The sequence below is a fragment of the Phacochoerus africanus genome, chromosome 12 (assembly GCF_016906955.1).
Source record: "Phacochoerus africanus isolate WHEZ1 chromosome 12, ROS_Pafr_v1, whole genome shotgun sequence".
Classification (NCBI taxonomy): Eukaryota; Metazoa; Chordata; class Mammalia; order Artiodactyla; family Suidae; genus Phacochoerus; species Phacochoerus africanus.
In genome coordinates, this window is record NC_062555.1 from 48,297,421 (window position 1) to 48,319,993 (window position 22,573).

Here is a 22,573-nt window from a genome sequence, read left to right on the forward strand (position 1 = left end):
TTCAGCTATCTATTCCTGAGGTCTGTGTTTCACTGGTCTTAGTTTTGGTTGGCCGTGAAGTGAAACAGATTCTAAAGAGATGATGGCAAAAGGTAGTCTGAAGGGAAAAAAATCCCTTAAAAACAGACTACACGTGTTACAAGGGAATGATGTCCACTGTGCTATAAAATGTGAGAATGATTGCAGTGAACAAGAATTATCTGTCAAATTTAATAAACATTGATACTTCGGTTGAGCTCTGTTCTTGACTTCAGGTTGTGGCTCCTGGGACAGTCCAAAGTATCCACAGAAGCAAGACTGAACTAAATTTCTCAGTGTACTATAGTGCTACCTGCTTTTATCAAGTCTCTCCCTTTCCTCGCCTGCAAAACAGAAACTACAAATGAATTTCCAGGGCAGTGTTAATATTGACACCCCAACTTGAAAGGAGTATCTGTAAAACTTATCAACAGAAACAAAAATAAAACCAAAAGACAAGATTCTGCAATCACAAGTACTTTAATTTTTAAAAACAAGTCACTTATTTAAACGTCAACAAATGGCACCATTCTACTCTAAAGTTGATACAGGTAAAATAAATTAAGAGGTTCCTTCTCAAAGTCAGCACCGCGCTGGTGCTGCTACAACTGCTACAGAAGCTAATGAATGCAACTACTCTCAAAAGTAACACTCGACCGTCACAACTATTTGACTTTAAAAGGTTAAACAACCCAAACAGTTTAAACAGCTTTATTTTCAAAGTCATCGTTACAGAGAATAATTTCCACATTTAAAATTCTTACAGTACCAAATGGAGGTAATACAAGGCAATTTTCCAAAACCAATCTGTAGCACAAATCCAGGGACTCCTCGACTTCCTTGAACTGTCAATACACTGCACCCTGTTAAAATGGCTGTACCTGAAAACCAAGGTATGCAATTCCTCAGGATTACAAGTCAGCAAGTTACACTGTCAAGGATCTGGGGCAAAGGAGAGGCTTTTTCTATTATCCCTGTGTATGAGCCCAACTTCCACAAGGGAAAGCCACGGCTACGATTAAAATGTCTGTATGATGCAAAACACTTAAGATAGAGAAACCCACCCAGGTTGACATCTCCCTGTTAAGACTTCGGTGCAGGAAATCACTTAACTTTTGTTCGGTTACGAATAAGAGCCCACCTTCTAAATTCAAATCTAGGACATCTTCTTTAAATGCGGTCTTTTCTCCTCTAGGTTGAGCAACCAGCAATCAGGCGGAATTAGGTTTGATTCGGGGAAACAAGTAATAATAAAGTTACGGGCTTTCAGAAAAGCCACCAACACGCCCCAGATCTGCAACGTATTCTCCAGGATCAAAGCAAAAGTCGGGAACAGAAGTAGTTCACCACCCACCCTCCAACTAACTGGAAGTCGGGAGAAGTGGATGCAAAAGTCCCGAAAGAGGACGGAGAGGAGGAGTCCGATCCCAGCCGCCCGCAGACCGGGACCTCCCGCGGCCCGCAGTCCCGCCGCCCCCGGCCCGGCACCCGGGGCTCCACGTGGGGCCGCACCGCCGGACCAGATCGCAGGCCGCCGGGCGAGCAGTGCCCCGGCGCGCCCGGAACCAGCGCTCCCGGCGCCGGCGGCGCGCGGAGGCCGAGCCGGCCCCAGAGCGCCACCCAGCGGTCCACGGAGAGGGCTGCAGGCGGGCCCGCCGCCGCACCCCCGCCGCCCGGCCCGCTCCCTCTCCGGATGCACCAGGCCCAGCCCAAGCGCTCCGACCACAAAATGGCTGCCGGCAGCCTTGTCACGTGACCCCTTTGTGCCTTTCGGGCGCCCGAACTGCGCGGGGCCCGGGTCCAAGGGGCCGGGGGTCGGCGGGTGGCCCGAAAGGAGGCCCCGCCGGGCCGCGGCGGCCGGGGGTCGAGGCCGGGGGCGGCGGGGTAAGGGCCCGGCCGGCGCCGGGAGTCGGCGGCGGCGAGAAGATGGCGGCCATTTTGTGTGGGTCTGTGCTCCGCCGCCGCCGCAGGCAGCGGAGGGAGCGGGGCCTGGCGGCGGGTCGGACAGGGGAGTTAACACGTACCGACTCCTCTTCCTTCTCCATCCCGGTGGGCATCTGCGGCACGGCCCGGTTTATCGAGGCGTACTCGTGCAGGTCGGGCAGATCCTCACAGCGGAAAACCGGCAGCGGCTTCGAGGCGTCTAGCGCCCGCGCCCGAAACGACAGTTTACTCATCTCAGGCGCAGCAGATACCTCTCCGCTCTGGGGAAACGGCCCCGGCCAGCGGGATCATGGAGAACCGGGGGTTCGGTCCCCACTCGCCCGCCGCTGCCGGGGACTGGAGGGGCGGAGCGCGGAGCCCGCCGTCCGGGCACTCGAAGCAGCCGGGAGGTGGGAGGCCGAGCCGCTCCGCTCCTCGCTCGCTCGCTCTCCTCAATACGCCATGGCCAACATGGCGGACATTAAAACTCCACTGTGCGCTCTTCAGCCAACCCCAGCCATTCCCCACACTGCATCGCGCAGCGGCGCGGGCACGCGGGGGGGGGCGCGGGCTCGAGGCCGGGCGCCGGCACGGAGCGCGCGTCCCGCCAACCCCCGGCGCCCGGCCCCGCTCCCCGCGCCCGGCGGCTCGGCCCCCGCCCCCGCGGCCGCAGGCGGACGGGCCGGGCGCCCGGACGCCGGGGGCCGGCTGCGGCTTCGCCGGCCCGCGCGCCCGCCGGCCCGCGCTCGCTCCCGCGCGGCGCCGTTTGCTGACAGGCCAGGGTGCAGGGAAGCTCCGCGAGGCGGCGGCGGCGGGCAGCGCGGGGTCGGGATGGCACCTGTCACCGCCGGCGGCCGGGCCCTGGGTGAGCGGGCGCCCAAGCCCCGCCAGCCGGCGCGTTAAGGCCTCGGAAGGAAAATGCAAAGGACGCTCAGGGCGCAACGCCACTTCGGGTGAACTTTTACCAGCCATTATGTTTGCGTCTAAGGAAACTCTGAATTGTATTTGATGGGCTCGCATCAGATCACGGGTCAGTTCCCATCACTGGGCTCAGTATAAGCAGGCGTCCTAGCTGCTCCAAAGTAGGGTTTAGTGTTTTGTTTCTTTTTTAATCTTGCATTTTATCGACCCATAGTCACTCTCTTATTGTCACTGAAGCAAAGGAAATAATTATTATCGGACACCGTAACCTTCAGGAAAAAAAATTAAAGCAAGACCTATGTCAAAATTTTAGAGCCAACCCAATGATACAGCAATCCCACTCCTGGGCATATATCCGAACAAAACTCCAATTCAAAAAGACACATGCACCCCAATGTTCATTGTAACACTATTCGCAATAGCCAAGAATCAACCTAAACATCCACAGACAGGAACGGATAAGGAAGATGTGGTACATATATACACGATGGAATATTACTCAGCCATAAAAAAGGAACACGCTAATGCCATTTGCAGCAACATGGATGGACCTAGAGATGATCATACTGAGTAAAGTAAGTCAGAGAAGGACTAATACAGGATACCACTTATATGTGGAATCTTAAAAAAAAGATACAAATGAACTTATTTACGAAACAGAAACAGGCTCACACATAGAAAACAAACTTACCAAAGGGAAAAGGTGAGGGGAAGGGATACATTAGAAATTGGGGAGTGACATAATACATACTACTATATATAAAATAAATAAAGAAGGACCTACCATATAGCTCAAGCACTCGTGTGTGCGCACAAACACAAATTTTAGAGTCAGGTGATTTTTCTGTACTGGAAGAAAATGCTGCTTCAGTGTAGCCATGGGTTGATATTTATCATCTGTTCTCTGAGAAACTTTATAAAATTATAGGAAGACCTATAATGCTCCTGCCAAACAAAAAAATACATTTTAAAAAATTAGAAAGAAAAACTGTATTATTAGAAGGGATTTAGCTGGACTTGATGGCTACTGCTTGGTTTCTACCGCACACGAAAATGAATATTCAGAGAGCTCTTTCCAGCAGAATATTTTAAAAACCAGAGACTTTGGGGATAGGCTTAATAGGTTTGGCAACAGAATTTCAAATACTCACCAAGATACAAAAAAGTTTTCTACCTCTGGCTTTTCTCCCTGGAGGATACTAGTAAAAATAATCACTATTCTTCACTACTGGGTTGGGTAGGAAATGTTATTAGCTTAAGGTCCCAAGGCAAAGTGCTATCTTTCAGGTTGGTTTAGCTACCCCTATCAGGTGGGGAAAAAAAAACAGATGGCAGCTCTCTAAAATTATCCTAAAACCCTAATATTGCCAAGTCAGCCCCGTGGGGCAGAGGGACATCCATCTACATTTCCTGTACTAAGACACTGCATTTATTCCTTCAGTGAGCAAACATTTATGGAGACCTCAAGGCCCTCAAAGTGAACTGCTAATTACTCAGCACCCACAGGACTCCCGGAGGAGCTCACCCAGAGGGAGCAGGACCCGAGGACCACACCCACCACACCTGAGGTAAGTGTGAGGATGAGAGCTCAGGCTATTTGGGACCAGGCAAGGGTGGCACGCAGTTCCTGAGGCGTGGCTCTTATGAAAGCATTCAGGGAAGACTTTTTGGAGGAGATGACAACAGAGTAAACACTATGTAGGGTAAGTATGGCTGAACCTTAAAAAAAAAAAAAGAAGAAGAAGAAGAGAAGTTCCCTGGTGGTACCACAGGTTAAGAATCCAGCATCTCACTGCTCTGGCACAAGTTCAATCCCTGGCCCAGGAACTTCTGCATGCCACAGGTGCAGCCAAAAAAAAAAAAAAAAATATATATATATATATATATATATATATATATATATATAATAGAGAGAGAGAGAGAGAGAGAGAGAGAAGGAAGTTTTCTTTGCAGCAACATGGATGGAACTAGAGACTCGCATACTAAGTAAAGTCAAAAAGAGAAAGACAAATAGTACATGATATCACATATGTGGAATATAAAATATGGCACAAACGAACCTATCTACAGAAAAGAAACAAACTCGTGGACATGGAGAACAGACTCGTGTTGCCAAGGGAGAGGGGGAGGGAGTGGAATGGACTGGGAGTTTGGGGTTAGTAGATGCAAACTATTGCATTTAGAGTAGGTAAGCAATGAGATCCTATCGTACAGCACAGAGAACTATATCCAATCACATGTGATGGAACATGATGGAAAGTAACATGAGTAAAAGAATGTATCTATGGATTAAAAGTGTGTGTGTGTAACTGGATCACTTTGCTGCACAGCAGAAATTGACAGAACTCTGTAAATCAACTATAATGAAAAAAAAAAAAAAAGAAAGAAAGAAAAGAAAAGAAAGAAAGGGAACTTGGCCCAGGCAAGCAGCATGCGGGAAGGCTCAGAGCCCTGAAAGAGTTGTCACATGCTGGGGTCCTCCAGAATTACCAGCCACACTGTGGACCATGACGCCTCCTTACTCAGGTTTAACCGTTCTGAAAATACTGGCTGAATATTAGCACGATAATCCTCTCCAGCCTATTCTATTAGACTTCTGAAAATCCTAGTAGTAGATTCAGTTCATTGAGGAGTCTGTGAACTAAAATAGAGTCTTGAGCGAACCACCCAGAAAATGAATATATATAAACCTTCATTAAAATCATAGTCTCAAGATAACATTTTCCATATCCTATGCTAGTAATAATGGGCACAATATAACTGAGTTCTTTGTTCTCTGGAAATTTGAGACTTACCCTCCATTGTGGGTTCAGAGAGATGCTTACCAATTAAGCTTGCCTTTTGCAGGTGATATGCCTCTGAGACACATTTTCTTTCTTCACCGGTCCCCATCAAGCTCACTGACCTGAATTTCTGATTTGTGTATCCTTGGTTCCCAAAGATCCAAAGGCTGGACTCCCAAGCCTCTTACATTCCATTCACTTTCCTCCCTCCTAAGAGCCAGGAGTGCAGAATAAAGGCTCTGGTCTACGAGTTCCTGCTGTGGAGAAATGGGATCAGCCACATCTTGGGAGCACAGGGACATGGGTTCCATCCTGGCACAGTGGGTTAAGGATCCAGTGTTGCTGCAGCCAAGGCTTAGGTCATAACTGCAGCGAGGATCTGATCCTTGGCCCGGGAGTTCCATATGCCCTAAGGCGGCCAAAAATGGGGGGGGGGGGCGAGGGAGGGAAGGCTCTGGTTGAATTTTCCTCAGCTTCATTTATCCAAAAGGTTCTTTGGGGAGTTCCTCAGGGGTAATGAAGCCAACTGGTATCTATGAGAACACGGTTCAATCCCTGGCCCTGCTCAGTGGGTTAAGGATCCTGTATTGCCATGAGCTGTGGTGTAGGTCACAGGTACAGCTCATACCCTGTGTGGCTGTGGCTATGGCTGTGGCATAGGCTGGCAGCTGGAGCTCAGAATGGAATCCTAGCCTGGGAATGTCCATATGCTGCACCTGCAGCCCTAAAAATTAAAAAAAAAAAAAAAGCAAAATGTTCTTTGCAAAAATGGCTAATCCTGCACTGTTTTTCATTTTTTCTGTTCCCAACTTCCAGTTCCCTCTTTTTTGCTAAGAATCCCCAATAAGAGTGTCATGAAATTCTCAGTGCTTCAACAGATATATACAAATGTAAAGCTGTGTATACGAACCTTTCCTCAAATGGAAACTTTTGTTTGGGAAGGAACTGACAGTATTTAAAATAGTTTTGACTCATGTCACGAGTATATACTGAATACCTAGGCAACACACAGTACCATCACTGTGGGGGGATACAAGTAAGACACTGAGAAAGGGATACCCGGTTAACAAAATGACCAGGACAAGGCATGATGGTGACATGCAGTGCTCTGGGAGTTCAGAAAGAAGGCAGCCACTTCCAAGTGGGTTGATCAGACATTATGGAGAAGATGGCATGTGATTCGGTTCTGAAGGATAATCATTAACAGTCCAACTGGTGATGGGAATGAAATGGTAGAAGAAAGAATCTTCATGCAAGAGTGCAACTCCAGGGACAGAAAGGAGGGAGGAGGCAACCACCAGGGGTGTGTGAGGGTGAGGAGGTTTACCTAGCCAGGGTTCAGTGGGAGATGACAACAACGAAGACGAAACTGAAAAGAACTTGAGTGGAGGAAACAGGAGGAGAAGGGAAAGAGCCATACATTATCATGGGAATAATAGTCATACTAATATCATCACCCTCAAATTTGATTCATCTCAACTGGTTTCAAACACAGAACGTCCTGCTTAAACAAAGAATGTGTCAAATGCAACAGCTCCGACATGCACTCTGCTGTACATAACAGACCCCAAGTGAAGCTCTAAATATTAGTTTATGCACAACATGTGCCCAAGTCCTACTATTTCTTTAAAATTCTTCCTAGGATTTGCCTCCTTATTTCCACTCCCACTGAGTTAACCCATTGTCTCAGCTCTCATCACCTCCCACCTAGAAACAACCTCCAGTCCAGGTCATCCCTGATGCACTCACGCCTTCAATAAGCCCTGATGAAGCTCCCACTTTCTAGGAAACTGTGCTGTTACTCTGCTAAGAGTGGCTAGTGGAAGCCCACAGTGGTTGGTGGGTCCCTAGAAATATGAAGATGCAATACAGATTGCCCTGCAGGGCTTCAGAGTGCAGTGCACACCCCCAAATCAAGGAACCTAAAACCCCACTTCGATCTGTGTCCTCCCTCCCCAAGTCATTTTTTATAACTGCTCCTCATATTGCTCATTAGAAAGACCTTTTTTATTTTATTTTATTATTATTATTTGCTATTTTAGGGCTGCACCTGAGGCATGTGGAGGTTCCCGGGCTAGGGGTCTAATCGGAGCTGCAGCTGCCGGCCACAGGCGCAGGCACAGTACCATCAGATCCGAGAGGCATCTGCAACCTATACAATGGCTCATGGCAATGCCAGATGCTTAACCCACTGATGGAGGCCAGGGATCGAACTCTCATCCTCATGGATCCTAGTTGGGTTCGTTAAATGCTGAGCCGTGAAGGGAACTCCTCCCCCACCCCTTTTTTTTATATGCTTCTCGAGGCCTCATCATTTTGCCTCACTCTCTCCAACACTGTTTCGCCTTATTGCTTAAGACAGACAAGCTCTTCATTCTGGCTGGTAACTCTCATCACCATCTTAAAAATCAGCCAAGTTTTTCCTGCTTCCAGGTTTTTCTTTATTCCTTTCTCTCTATCCTTCCCGTCCAGCTTCAGACCATCTACTGAAATAACTGCTTCACAGGAATGTTTTGAAGATTAAATCAAACAATCCATGTCAAGCATTTATACAGTCTCCGGCCCACAATAAACATTCAATAGATGTAAGCTATTGCTATTATCCTTCCAAATCCAACTCAAATATCACCTTCTTCATGAAACATTGATGACTTCTCTTCTCTGGGTCCTCATTCGAATCCTCCTCTGAAGAAGGGTTAAGTAGTTAGGTGAACTCAAAATAATCCTTAAGCTTCCCTCCATTTTTCTCATCTCTGGGCTCTTATTATAATTTCCTACTATAATTTCAATCAGTAAGAACAATAACTACCATTTACTGAACATCTACTAGGTACCATGTAGTGCAGAAGTACATTCTTTTTTTTTTTTTTTTTTTCGGTCTTTTTAGGGCCACTCCTGTGGCATATGGAAGTCCCAAGCTAGGGGTCAAATCGGAGCTGCACCTGAGGCCACAGCCACAGCCACAGCAATGCCAGATCCAAGCCTCATCTTCGACCTTTACCCACAGCTCACAACAATGCCAGATCCTTAGCCCACTGATCGGGGCCAGGGATAGAACCTCAGTCCTTATGGATACTAGTCGTGCTCGTTACTGCTGAGCCACAATGGGAACTCAACAGAAGTACATTCTAAATGCACGATTGCATTTAATTTTCATGACAGCCCTTATTTAAGGTGTGTTTTGTAGAGATGTTGCAAGTCCTACCTATGGTCACAAAGCTAGTGAAAGGCAGGGCTGAGACCAGAATCTCTGGGATTGAGTGGAGCCCCAGAAACCAGATGGTAAAGTGAAGTAAGGAGTGGATTGGGAGTGAGAGAATTCAGAAGCTTGGCCATGAGGGGAGGAGGGAGAGAGAGAAAGGGGAAGGCATAGGTTTTCCGGCCACCAGTTCTGTTGTTTTGTAGGTGGGAGAGATGTGGAATGTTTGTTTGCTGCCAGCAAAGAATCATGTAAATGGATTAAATTTAGGATCATCTTCCTCTGAGGCAGGAGGGAAGGAGGGCGGGAATGGACAGTAATGCAAAGAAGTTAAATTCTCATCAATGGCGTAATAAGACCGAAAAAAAAATAATAACTCTGGGGTTTCCTTTGTGGCTCAGATAACAAACCCGACTAGTATCCATCAGGATGTGGGTTCAATCCCTGGCCTCGCTCAGTGGGTTAAGGATCTGGTGTTGCCCTGAGCTGCTATATAGTTTGCAGGTACAGCCCAGATCTGGCATTCCTGTGGCTATGGTGTAGGCTGGCAGCTGCAGCTCTGATTCAACCCCTAGCCTGCGAACTTCCATGTGCCACAGGTGTGCCCTAAAAAAAATAAATAAATCCTGATACCAGTTTGGGTGCTTCCCTTCAGGCATTCAACAAATATTTCCTGGATGTATACTGAGAGCTATGCGACGCCATTTGTGCAGGCGAACAATTATAAATGAAACATGATCCCTATAGCCTCACAGAGCTAAGAATAAGGTGAGTTACTGTATTTGTATTTCATTGGAAAAGTGCAAAATTAATTTCTTTAAGATGTGCGAGCACAATGATCTTGACATTAAGAATTGATACAGGAGCTCCCGCTGTGGTGCAGCAGGATTGGCGGTATCTTGGGAGCACTGGGATGCGGGTTCGACCCTTGGCCCCCCACAGTGGGTTAAAGATCTGGGGTTTCTTCTGCTTCAGCTTGGTTAGCGGCTGTGGTTCGGATCTGATCCCTGGCCAGGAAGCTCCATATGCCACAGAGCAGCAAAAAAAAAAAAAAAAAAAAAGATATAATGCTTAATTTTGAGCATTGTGCAAAAGTACTAAAATACTGACCCAAATTTTCACCTGCAGTAATCATTTTCCCTCACTTTTTATTTTCATAATGAGTGATATAAAGAAATGGCATAAAGTAATTCTTCCAACATAACATTTACAAAACTGAAAACGGGAAGCCCTTTATGATCCTTTATGATGTGTTGTATGTTGGAAAGTAAATGTTACAATTGTGTTACAATGAAGCTCTTTATGATGTGTTGTATGTTAGAAAGTAAATGTTACAATTGTTACAATATGTTTAATAGTGTCACATAAACAATATCTGAACTGGCGATTTCTCTACAGAGTTGATTTATTCATGGAATGCTGATCATAATATACTTAAGAATTAATTTTGATACAAAATAAAATAGTTTGGGGGGTTCCCTCATGGTCTAGTAGTTAGGATTCAGTGCTTTTTCTGCTGCCCAGGTTCAATCCCCTGGTTTAGGAACCGAGATCCCACATCAAGCCACTGCACGCTGCACAGCCAAAAAAAATTTAAATGTTAAAAACAAAAAATAAAATAAAATAGTTTGGAATATATCCAGAAACAGTCTAGCTCCATCTTAAAAGAATAGAGGGCAAGTTATTAATCCTAGCAGGCTATAGCAGGACAGGCTCAAAATTATTTCAATTTAATTGTGTCTCCAATGTACACAAATAAAAATAAGTTCAAATTTTTAAAAACCCACAAAATGGTCCCAGCAGTATTGGGAATTTTTTTTTTTTTTTCCTTTTTAGGACTGGACTGGCAGCATATGGAGGTTCCCAGGCTAGGGGTCGAGTCAGAGCTGTAGCAGCCAGCCTACGCCACAGCCACAGCAACATCAGATCTGAGCCTCCTCTCTCACCTACACCACAGCTCACCGCAGCACTGTACCTTAACCCACTGAGCGAGGCCAGGGATTGAACCCAAAACCTCATGGTTCCTAGTCGGATTCGATTCTGCTGCACCACAGTGAGAACTCGGGTTTTTAAAAGACAATGAAATATGATACACATTAGAATGCAATGTAAAATCCTAAATTTATAGAAAGTCTACTCAGAGCACAGCAAGGATTTTGCCAAAATTTAGACCATCATCCCTCGTTGGTGGGGGTGGTGGTAGTGATTGGTTAAGTTTGACCATTTTTAGGACTTGCCTTCCTCAATTCCTAGGTCCCATAAATCGTCTGATCTTTTCCTTACCATCAGGGCAGGGCAGGGAGAGCAGCTGATGAGGCCTCCTTGGCGATATTTTATTTACTTTTATGTATTTATTTGCCTTTTTAGAGCCACACCTGAGGCATATGGAGGTTGCCAGCCTAGGCGGTTGAATCAGAGCTGTAGCCACTGGCCTATGGATAGCCACGCCAGATCTGAGCTGCATCTGAGACCTATACCACAGCTCACAGCAATGCCGGATCCTTACCCCACCGATCAAGGCCAGGGATAGAAGCTGCATCCTCATGGATACTAGTCAGATTCGTTTCCACTGAGCCACAATAGGAACTCCCCATGGCAGCATTTTAATGAGGACACAACTAGATGCAGTTGGAGAAGTGATGGCAAACACAAGTGTTTAGTAATTAAGAGAGGACTGTCATAACAATTATTTTTTCTAGACGAATAAGTATTTAAACTGGATTTTCTCAAATCACTGTTACCTTATTTAATCCAGTGACTGGTACTTACTGACAGACACGGTCTGTAGCCTAGGTGGGGGTCTAAGGTTATAAGGGGCAAAAAGACAAAAATGAGAGGAAGAAAGTGGGAGTGGTAGGAACTTTCAGGTGCCTTATAATCTGGAGCACATAAAACATACACTCAGAGTTCCCTGGTGGCTCAGTGGATTAAGAATCTGGCATTGTCATTGCTCTGGTGCAGGTTCAGTCCCTAGCCTGAGAATTTCCACATGCCAAGGGTGCCACCAAAAAACAAACAAAATGCAAAGTTTCTAAAATAAAACAAAACAAAACAAAACACTACTTGAGTGTTATGCAGATCAGTATGGTATAAATGGTACATAAGAGGTGAGAAGATGAAACTTAGAAGAACTAGAGAAAAAACTCTGAATGAAGGAGAAATTTGTGTTGAAAGGCTTAAGTCGAAGAAAGACTGATAGGGGAGTTCCCATTGTGGCACAGTGGAAACGAATCCGACTAGGAGCCATGAGGCTGCAGGTTAGATTCCTGGTCTCGCTCAGTGGGTTAAGGATCTGGCGTTGCCGCTGTGGTGTAGATCACAGACACCGCTCGGATCCTGCATTGCTGTGGCTGTGGTGTAGGCCGGCAGCCGTAGCTCCAATTTGACCCCTAGTCTGGGAACTTCTGCATGCCGCAGATGCAGCCCTAAAAAGCAAAAAAAAAAAAAAAGACTGACAGGGAAGTAGGCATGACAGGGAGAGAGAGAGAGAGAGAATGCTGTGAATTGCCATTGCTCCTAGGACCCCAGGAAGGAAATTACATCTATTTTCTTCCCAAACTTGGGGCACAACAGTCTCTCCTATTATTTTCTAATAAGTTAATATTAGTGGAAGACAAGTTTTCCCTTAATTCTGTGTATCCTTCTTTAGGGTACCTTGAGTAACCTTGTGCCAACTGCTTAGACAAGCCCTCTGGGTCCAGTTCCTCCTCTCTTCCAGAGAAGGGATGGAAAAGTGAGTGATTTCAAACCTGAGGTGTGAGGTTAGGGGTGTGAAGAGCGATTCATGGAGTGAGAGGAGAAGGAACTGAGAATGGAACCCTGGAAGCACCAACATCTAGGAGACTGCTGAGGAACAGGAGCCAGGAAAAGAGCAGAGGAGGCTGGGAGGAGCCAGGTTGACTATTTCAAAGAGGTGAAGTGAAACAAAGCTTGAGGAGGTCCCCGGAGACACAGCAACCCCGACTTCTCTAGGACCATGTGGGCAGAAAATACTCTGGGGAGTTGAAATGTGACTGGAGGAGTCACAGGCTGAGTGGTGCCTGAAACGTGTGAATTCATCACTTAGCAGGCCAGCCAAGCCCAGGAAAACATTTGAAGTGCCTGCCTTTGAGATTTTCCTAGGTACCTGAGTGGGGGCACCTTGAGGGCATAAAAAAATCATTTTAGCTTCACGACACAGTCAGGGACACATCACCAGCATCTTCCACATAAGACATCAGAAGAGAGTATATTGAATTATTTCTCAAGTCTTCACAAAAGACTCAGGAGGAAGAAAAACATATCTTTCAAATTGCAGAAACTAGTAAACAAAAGATCTGACTTGTTTAAGTGAGTTTCCTGACAAGGGTGTGTACCACGCCCAGATCTTAAAATTTCTTCTGATTTAGATGGTAGCACAAATAGTTGGATATATAATTATAGGGATATATATAGTTTTAATAGATTTATTCAAAATTGCGTTAACTTTTTGGTGTTTTTAATCTCCAGTCTTTTCTGGCTTTTTGTTCTTCACCTCTCCGTTTTATAGCATTGGAATAACATTGTATATTATTTTGGGGTCCTCACGTCTTGATATCATTTGAGGATGTTCCCACCTCATGAAATCGTCTTCCCAGATGTTAGCTTAGCATCTTTCAAAAGTATGTTCCCTATGGAGTTCCCATCGTGGCCCAGTGGTTAACGAATCCAACTAGGAATCATGAGGTTGCAGGTTCAATCCTTAGCCTCACTCAGTGGGTTAAACGATCCGGTGTTGCTGTGAGCCGTGGTGTAGGTCGAAGATGCGGCTCGGATCCCGCGTTACTGTGGCTCTGGTGTAGGCTGGGGGCTACAGCTCCAATTAGACCCCTAGCCTGGGAACCTCCATATGCTGCGGGAATGGCCCTAGAAAAGGCAAAAAGACAAAAAAAAAAAAAGGATGTTCCTTAAAATACCAATCCCAGAAGTTATGTTCTGAGGTGAGAGCTCCATAAAGACTTACGTATAAGACCAATGATGAAGGGGAATACTGCGTATTATTTCCTTCTCTTTGAAATACGTATAGGCTCTCAACGTACAGGCTTGGAGAAGTGCTGCAGAAAAGAAATCTGATGCTTAGAACAGCATCAAATTTATCTCACCATGCAGCCCCTTACCATGTACTACCAATTACTGCCTTTAATTTTAGTCTAAGTTTCTCTACTAAAAATGCCATGTTGAGCTTTGATTTAGAAATTTTTCTACTCTTAGAGCTGCAGTTTCTCCATTGGTACAACAGGAATAATACAATCTATCACCAAGGTTGTTACCTTGATTCAATGAAATCATTAATGCAAAGAGTTTAGCATGGAGCTGACACAAAAGTCATGCTCAATGAACATGAGCTATTTTTAAAGGACATTTTCTATTCTATTGCTTTGAATAGGTCATTTTACTTTTCAGAACTTGCTTTTTGCATCTACAGCATTAAACCTAACACTGACTCTAAAGGCTTCAAAACTCTTAGCTAAGGAAACAAAACTAAGCAGTCCTTGAATGAAACCAGAGACCGAGATACATACATAAGCTAATTTACATAAAATAGTATACTCATCTTCTAGACTCTTTTTGTTAGGATTCCATTTAGCAGTTGTGTATCATTCCTATGTTGAAATTTATAAGGAACCCTGCTGCACCCCTGTCCCCCACCCCCACCCCCAAAGGTTGCCCATCCAGGAGTTTATCTCCCAATCTGGTCAGGCCAGCTCCCCAGGGGGGTCAGGGCCTCTGTGCACAGGTTGCTGCTGTTTCTCTCAGGGTGAGAGCTTCATGCAGTAAGAGTCAAATGATAGGTAACATTCTGCATTCAAAGTAGCAACAGAGCGCAGGGAGACACAGCACTATGTACTAGCTAGAACACTGGCTTCCACGTTGGAGGATCCAGATGCTAATCTAAGGCCTGCTATTAGCAGCACGATCCTATAGAAATGATTTCATCTCTAGGCCTTAAGCACCTCTTAAGCTTAAGAGGTACTTAACCAAGGTCTTATGCAAGAGGTACTTACGCTTAAGGTCTTACCTTGCGCAGACCTCTTACACTTGCTCTAAAGAATTCTTTTTCCCCCTCCCTCTTAGACCATTAGGAAGAACCAAATAAATTGATGGTATGCTGAAAAATCTTTGGTAATTGCCAAGTGGCATACAAATATAAGGAAGAAGATACTATTTCATTTCAATCTCACCACAATGGTTAGGAAGAACGTATGTATATTTGTCCCCAGAGAACACATGGAAACAAAAGATTTATCACCTGTTCAAATCATGCAGTTGATCATAGAAGATTTGATTGCTGGTCTAAGGCCCTCTAGACCTTTTCTTAAATAAGATATACATATATATATATATTTTTTTTTTTTTTGGTCTTTTGGGGAGGGGGGCTCACCCATGGCATATGGAAGTTCCCAGGCTAGGGTTTGAATTGGCACTGCAGCTGCTGGCCTACGCCACAGCCACAGCAATGCAGGATCTGAGCCACATCTGTGACCTACACCAGAGCTCACGGCAATGCCAGATCCTTAACCTAATGAGCAAGGCTAGGGATCGAACATGCATCCTCATGGATCCTAGTCGGGTTTGTTAACCACTAAGCCATGATGGGATCTCCTAAATAAGAAATCTTTATGAGAAAAACAAAATTCACCCATTTTACCTATTTGTCAGTAGTTGTTTTTTTTTCCCCCACGCTTTTAAATTTATCTTGCTATGTTTTTTCAATTATCCTAGAGGCTGTCTAGCACAATACAAAAATTTAGAAAATCTATGATAAGTTTGAATTATTTTAAGATAAGAAATGTACCTATATTATAATTTTTACAGTTATAAACTTTTATAGTTTTCTCAAGTTTTCCCTTACCTGTACCCCCACTGAGGACAAAAAAAAAAAATTCAATAACACCCAGAATCTTTAAGAAAAATTGCTTATATAATAATCGTAATATAGTGGTTAAAAGTGCTGGCTCCAGAGTTAGACATGATTTGGATGAACCTCAACTCTGCAATCAATTCTTAACTTCTATGAGCTTCTGCTACCACCTCAAATGTGGAGATAACATTTACCTCCAAATACTGCTTGGAACAGATAAATAAGCCACATAACCAAATTTACTGAGTTCTTACTTTGGCTCAAGTGCTTTACTTGCATGATCTCATTTAATCCCTACAAAATCTTAAAAGATGGCTTCAGTGCATGTCATTACATTTCAATAAATGTTAGATATATTTCACACACACACACACACACACACAAAACCCAAGTATGTTTCTTAAAGATTTAGAAATAGTTTCCAGGAGTTCCCTGGTGGCCTAGGGGTTAAGGATGCAGCATTGTCACTGCTGTGGCTCCAGTTACTGCTGTGGCACAGGTTAGATCCCTGGCCCAGGTACTTCCAGATGCCTCAAGTGTGGCCAAAAAAGAAGAAAAGAAAGAAAAAAGAAATAGTTTCCAGTGTAGGGTGGAAAACTGGTTGCCCAAGTAGGATGACTTAGGTCCTAATTACCTCCATTGTAACATAAACGATACACTGGGTTTATACTAGCTGTTTAATCTTTCTTTCTCTTGAACAAAAATACTGAAAACCCAAACTTAAAAAAAAAAAAGACATGGAGTTCTCACCGCGGCTCAGTAGAAACAAACCCAACTAGCATCCATGAGAAGGCAGGTTCAACCCCTGGCCTCACTCAGTGGGTTAATGATCTGGCATTGCCATGAGGTGTGGTGTAGGTCACAGAATCAGCTCAGATCTGACATTGCTGTAGCTCTGGCAAAGGCCAGCGGCTGCAGCTCTGATTCAACCCCTAGCCTGGGAACATCTGTATGCTGTGGGTGTGGCCCTAAAAAAAAAAAAAAAGGAAGAAGAAGAAAAGATATGCTATCTTGATATCTGAATAAAAAAGTGCTCCTTTTTTTTTTTTTTTTTGGCCACGCCCACAGCATGTGGAAGTTCCCAGGCCAGGAATATAACCATGTGACAGCAGCAACCTGAACCACTGCAGTGAAAAAGCCAGATCCTTAACCCACTGAGCCACACAGGGACTCCCAAAATGTTCCCTCCTTTTTTTTTTTTTTTTTGTCTTTTGTCTTTTTAGGGCCACATCCATAGCATATGCAGGTTCCCAGGCTAGGGGTTGAATCAGAGCTACAGCTGCCGGCCTACACCACAGCCACTGCAACACCAGATCTGAGCCATGTTTGGGACCTGCACCACAGCTCACGGCAACACCAGATCCTTAACCCACTGAGCCACGACGGGAACTTCCCGAAGTGTTCCCTCTTGAATAATTTCCCAGACTCCATCTTTTTGTCCTTTTCCAAACACCATTCTTTCTCCCTCTATTCACAGAAACACTAGCACATGTGTATATGTGCATGTGCGCACACACACACACTTCTTCATGTCAGGCTTCTGGGGGACACAGTTGCGTGTTTCTCCAGCATCTAGTAACCACTCTTCCATCTTAACAGAATTCTCTTTGCCTTTATTTTCTTGGACTATTCCACAAACTGTGCTCTTTTCAAATAACTAAACTTTCATGCCTCACTTAAAAAGCAGTGGTTCTTGGGAGTTCCCTTCGTGGCACAGTGGTTAACGAATCCAACTAGGAACCATGAGGTTGCAGGTTCAATCCCTGGCCTTGCTCAATGGGTTAAACGATCCAGCCTTGCTGTGAGCTGTGGTGTAGGTTGCAGATGCAGCTCGGATCCCGAGTTGCTGTGGCTCTGGTGTAGGCTGGTGGCTACAGCTCTGATTAGACCCCTAGCCTGGGAACCTCCATATGCTGCAGGAGCGGCCCTAGAAAAGGCAAAGAGACAAAAAAAAAAAAAAAAGGCAATGGTTCTTTAGCATTCATTTTTAACAATATTCCGCATAATAGTTTTTCTTACTTCTTCATGGGGAAAAAAACCAATTTTGAATATAGAGGAAATAGTCTAATTTTATAATAATATTGGCTCCATTGTGTGAGTTTTTAAGACCATGACTCTTATTTTATGTATATTTTTGGCCCCACCCATGTCATGGAGAAGTACCTGGGCCAGTGATCGAACCCATGCTGCCGTTGTGACCTGCGCCACAGCTGCGGCAACTCCAGATCCTTTAACACACTGTGCTACATGGAAGCTTCCTAAGACTATTTTTTTAAGAGCAAGGAGCTTTTTAAGCTATGTTGCATGTTTCTAATTGAGTCATCAATAAATTAAAAAATAATTCATGCTAGGTTATCTCATCTGTACTAAATAGTTATTTATAAGAATTTTAAAGAGGTAGGTTCCAATCCTGGCTTTGCCACCAACTAGCTGTGTGACCTTGATCTTAATTTCCCGGGATCTCAGTCTCCTCAACTTTGAAAAGAAGGACTAAGACTTAAGGATCCCTTCCAACACTTCCGGCTCTCAAATTTTATGATTATCTCCCCAATTCCATAGTTAGTAGGAAAAAAAAAAAAAGTATACATGAAGTTTTCTAAATGTAAAAAGTTAGGAAAAGAAAATTAAAATTCAAGATATGTGATTTCTCTGGAAACTGTACCTTTAGTGTTTCCTGACTATTTGTTTACATGGTATAGCAGGCCCTTAAGATGAGTATGAGAACAAATAAAGTCCTGGAAGATCTGCCTTTGGGAGTGTACTTTCAATGAGTGGGTCAGAGATATAACAGTGTTAGTTGATAATTGGTAACAACTGATGCTTAAACAAAAGGTTCTTAAAGGAAACTTTTTGGTAGAAATAGTCTTGCCCTAAGTGTGGTCAAATGTGATCTGAAAAATCCATGTAGCTACACACATATCATTAAAAGTGGAAAATAAAGATTTGGCATTAATATGAAAAGAAAGATACAAACTTTGAAACGAAAGGTGAAGCAGAAATGGTCAAAATAATGAAGTCTGGGAATAAAAGATCTGAAATTCATCTGAGAATCTCACTGGAAAAATGCAGGGAATTTCTATATGATAAATTAAGAAAATAATTGGCATGATATTATTGTCCAGGTACCGAGAAAAAAAAACACCACACAGCAGCAGTAACAACAGCAATAGTAATAATTTAACCAATTTAACAGTTTGAAATATAATGAAATCATGAAGAGTACATTTAAATTTTACATCAAAAAACCTGATTTTGTTTTATAAACTATATATATAAGTTTTCCTAACACTTGTTTCATTTATTAGGTCCCATCTCTATGAAAGCATTGTGTTTTGAACCATGGGAGATACAAAAGAAAAAGATGTTATTGCCTTTAATGAAATTAATTCCTGTAAAAACACACAGGAATTAAGTTTTTTGTCCTTTGTGTATATTCTGGAGTATCCTCGTTCAAAAGGAACATTTACAATAATTTCATATCTTTACATTTTCAGGTTTACAAACGATTGAAATAAAATATACAGGAAATGTTTCATAAATCTACAGAGTAGTTTGTTTTCATCTCTTTTCATGATATTTAAGAACTAATTTTCAAAGATAATATGAGAAAAAGAATGTATGTATATGTATGACTGGGTCACTTTGCTGTACAGCAGAAAATGGAACAACGTGAATCAACTATACTTTAATTCAAACAATTACTTAATTTAAAAATAAAATGAGAAAAAGAACTACTTTTCAGGTTAATGATTTTAGACCAAAAGTTTGTTCATCATTTCAGATTTTCCTTAATGAAGTTGGAAATCAACATTCTACAATCATGGACTAGTCAGCCATTGATTTATGTGGCTATTTAAAGTGACAACTAGGCGTTCCTGCTGTGGTGCAATGGGATCTGCAGTGGCTCTACAGTGCCTAGATGCAGGTTTGATCCCCAGCCCAGCACAGTGAGTTAAAGGATCTGGTGTTGCTGCAGCTGTGGCGTAGGTCACACCTATCGCTCAGATGTGATTCCTGGCCTGGGAACTCCATATTCCGTGGGGCAGCCAAAAAAGAAAAAAAAAAGAAAAGAAAAGAAAGTGACAACTAAAGGGTGTTGTAGCAATGACAAGGAAAGCACACACAACAAGGAGAAATGAGAGAGCAGACCCACCCAGGGATCATGACCTCCTAAACATGTATGATGAACACTGAAGAGAATCAGGAAGGAACAGAGAGAGAGAAGAAAGTTCCTCCTTCAGTATGCAGAGGGTAAAGCAGTGTAATAGCATCTTCCTCACACACTTGAAGAGGAAGAGGTTTGCTGGTGGGTGAAATGTAGCTTTTGCATGGTAACCTCCAGAGCTAAAGAGAGTCTACCTCAAAATTTCCAATTTCCCACTCTTAACATCACTGACCATCCAAACTTTTTAAAAAGCACCAGAAAAGGAGTTCCCATCTTGACTAATGGATCTGACTAGCATCCATGAGGACGCAGGCTCAATCCTTGGCCTCGCTCAGTGGGTTAAGGATCTGGCATTGCTGTGGCTGTGGTAGAGGCCGGCAGCTGCAGCTCCAATTAAGACCCCTAGCCTGGGAAGCTCCATATGCTGCAGGTGTGGCCCTAAAAAGCAAAAAAAAAAGCACAAAAAAAAAAAAAGTACCAGAAAAATCTTCTGACATTTAGTGTAGCTAGTCTCAAATTTTATTTTTAAATTTATAATTAAAATAATAATTATTATAATTATTATTATTATGCCACAGTGTTCAGTGGCTTGATGTGGGATCTCAGTTCCCAGATCAGGATTGAACCCAGGCCACAGTAGTGAAAGCACCAAATCCTAATGGCTGGACCACCAAGGAATTCCTTTAAATTTAGCTACAAAGAAAAAAAAATGGCTTTTAAATAAAATTTTAGAATCATAAAAAAAACCCCAAAAATTGAAATTCTGTATATTTGGTAGGTAAAATAGAATATATATTCAAATTTCTATTCATTATTTAACTCATCTTATTTTCAACATTTTCCCCACTGTTTTGCTAGTTCCTTTTACACAGGGTAGCTGAACAAGTGTACTTCCAAAAAAAAAAAAATGTAAAATCTTCATTAAAGTATAGTTGATTTACAATGTTGTGCCAATTTCTGCTGTACAGCAAAGTGACCCTGTCCTACATATATACACATTCTCTTTCTCATATATTCTTCCATCATTGTCTATCCCAAAAGACTGGATATAATAGGACCTTATTGCTTATCCATTCTAAATGTAATAGTTGGAAAAATGCAAAATCTTAAAGGCATCATATAAAGATGTATTTCCAATTGAAATGCATACTTTAAAAATTTATATGACATCTGAGTTCCTAGTCATTTGAATGGAAATAATACATAGAAAAAACATCTATTTTTATGCTCTCAAATGAACAGCAATGTCATGCTGCCATTAGCCAGCCTGTTACTTTTCTTTTTTTCCTATTTAAATTACTATTCACTTTGGGGGAAAGAATACTAAACTATTATCAATATGAGTAGCCTTATAGATATGAATTCATAATTGCCAAGAAATACTCAACATAAGCAAATAAATCCCTTAGGCATTCCTTCAACTCTGCAGTGCCCTCATGCTGCCCCCTGCTGCTCAGTGTCCACACTTAACTGAAAATTGTCCCAAACTTTGTTTTTTACTTCTCTTTACTCTTCTCATCAACACTTATCTGGCCAGAGATCCAGACCCCTAGAGTTTTCCTCTGCCAGGTTAATGGGTAAACAGGTTAATATAAGAAAGATGTCACCTCCTGCCTCCCCACCCCGTTTGCCCCATCACCATTTTCTGGGCAGTTACAAGCATTTGAACAAATGCTCTATGGGCATTAACTGACATCCAGATTCCCAAGCTTGGGATTCCAAAGCCTCCCTGTGCTGGTTCTAGGCTGCCCTCGTGAGTCTGTCTTGCCAAATCGCTAACCCCCATGCACTCCTGCCTACACTCTACCCACATGGACGTCTGGCTGGTATTTTCAAGTGCCACAGTGTTTTCTCTCCTCCTTGCCTAAGCTTACACTGCGTTTTTTACCCCAAATGTCTTTGCACAATTTCCAAATGTTGAAAGCCTACCCATCTTCCAAGGCTCTGGTCAAAAGTACCTTCTCTGTAAAGTTTACCCCAACGCCCAAATGCTTCATTTCTGTTATCCCTTTAATCCTTTAAGGCTCTGGACAATGTAGTTGTTTTGATGTAGAAGCAGCTCAATAAAGATTATTAAATAAATCCTTTAAAAAAGTGAAGAGCAGTTAACAAAGGAACCTTATTTCTTGGGAAGGCCAGCTGACTTACTGACTTTTGGTAGAGCACCTGGAGAGGGTAATAGGAACCCCACTACCACAACAACCTTCCACCTGAATGGGGTGATCTTTTTAATTCCTGTCACACCGCATAAGGCCTATTTTGATCCCCGAAATCAGAAGTGTCTATGAGAAAATGAACTTAAAGCACATACAGGTGCTTATGTCATGTCAGGCATTATTCTAGATTATTTATTTATGTGTCTATTTATTTGTTTTTATGGCTGCACCCATGGCACATGGAAGTTCCTGGGCCAGGTACTGAATCCGAGCTGTAGCTTCGACCTATACTGCATTTGCAGCAACACCAGATCCTTTAACCCACTGCACCAGGCCTGCAGCGATTGCTCCTATTTGACTTCTAACCCAAGAACTTCCATATGCCACAGGTGCCACCATAAAAAATTTTTAAAAATAAAAAGGAGGTAACATCCCAGACTGTCTGGTAAGTCATAACTCTTTCCTTAGAAGGTAAGGAAATACAGAAATGTTTTTTATTATAAGTAATTGTTCTCTTTAAGAACCTTT

The 22,573-nt window shown here is 43.2% G+C and overlaps 1 protein-coding gene across 8 annotated transcripts in view; it reads right to left on the reverse strand.

The window, feature by feature from the left end:
* The window catches only part of EPC1 (enhancer of polycomb homolog 1), a 111,378-nt gene that overhangs the window by 78,283 nt on the left and 10,522 nt on the right, over positions 1 to 22,573 (reverse strand). For 4 of the 8 annotated variants that reach the window (XM_047755333.1, XM_047755330.1, XM_047755336.1 and 1 more), the window contains exon 1: positions 2,043 to 2,195. The exons of 3 other annotated variants lie outside the window; for them this stretch is intronic. In XM_047755333.1, coding sequence (XP_047611289.1) covers positions 2,043 to 2,195 — 153 coding nt within the window. Of the gene's footprint in view, positions 1 to 2,042; positions 2,196 to 3,646; positions 3,808 to 22,573 lie in introns of those variants that run through there. One more of the 8 variants, XM_047755332.1, reaches the window with a different exon arrangement.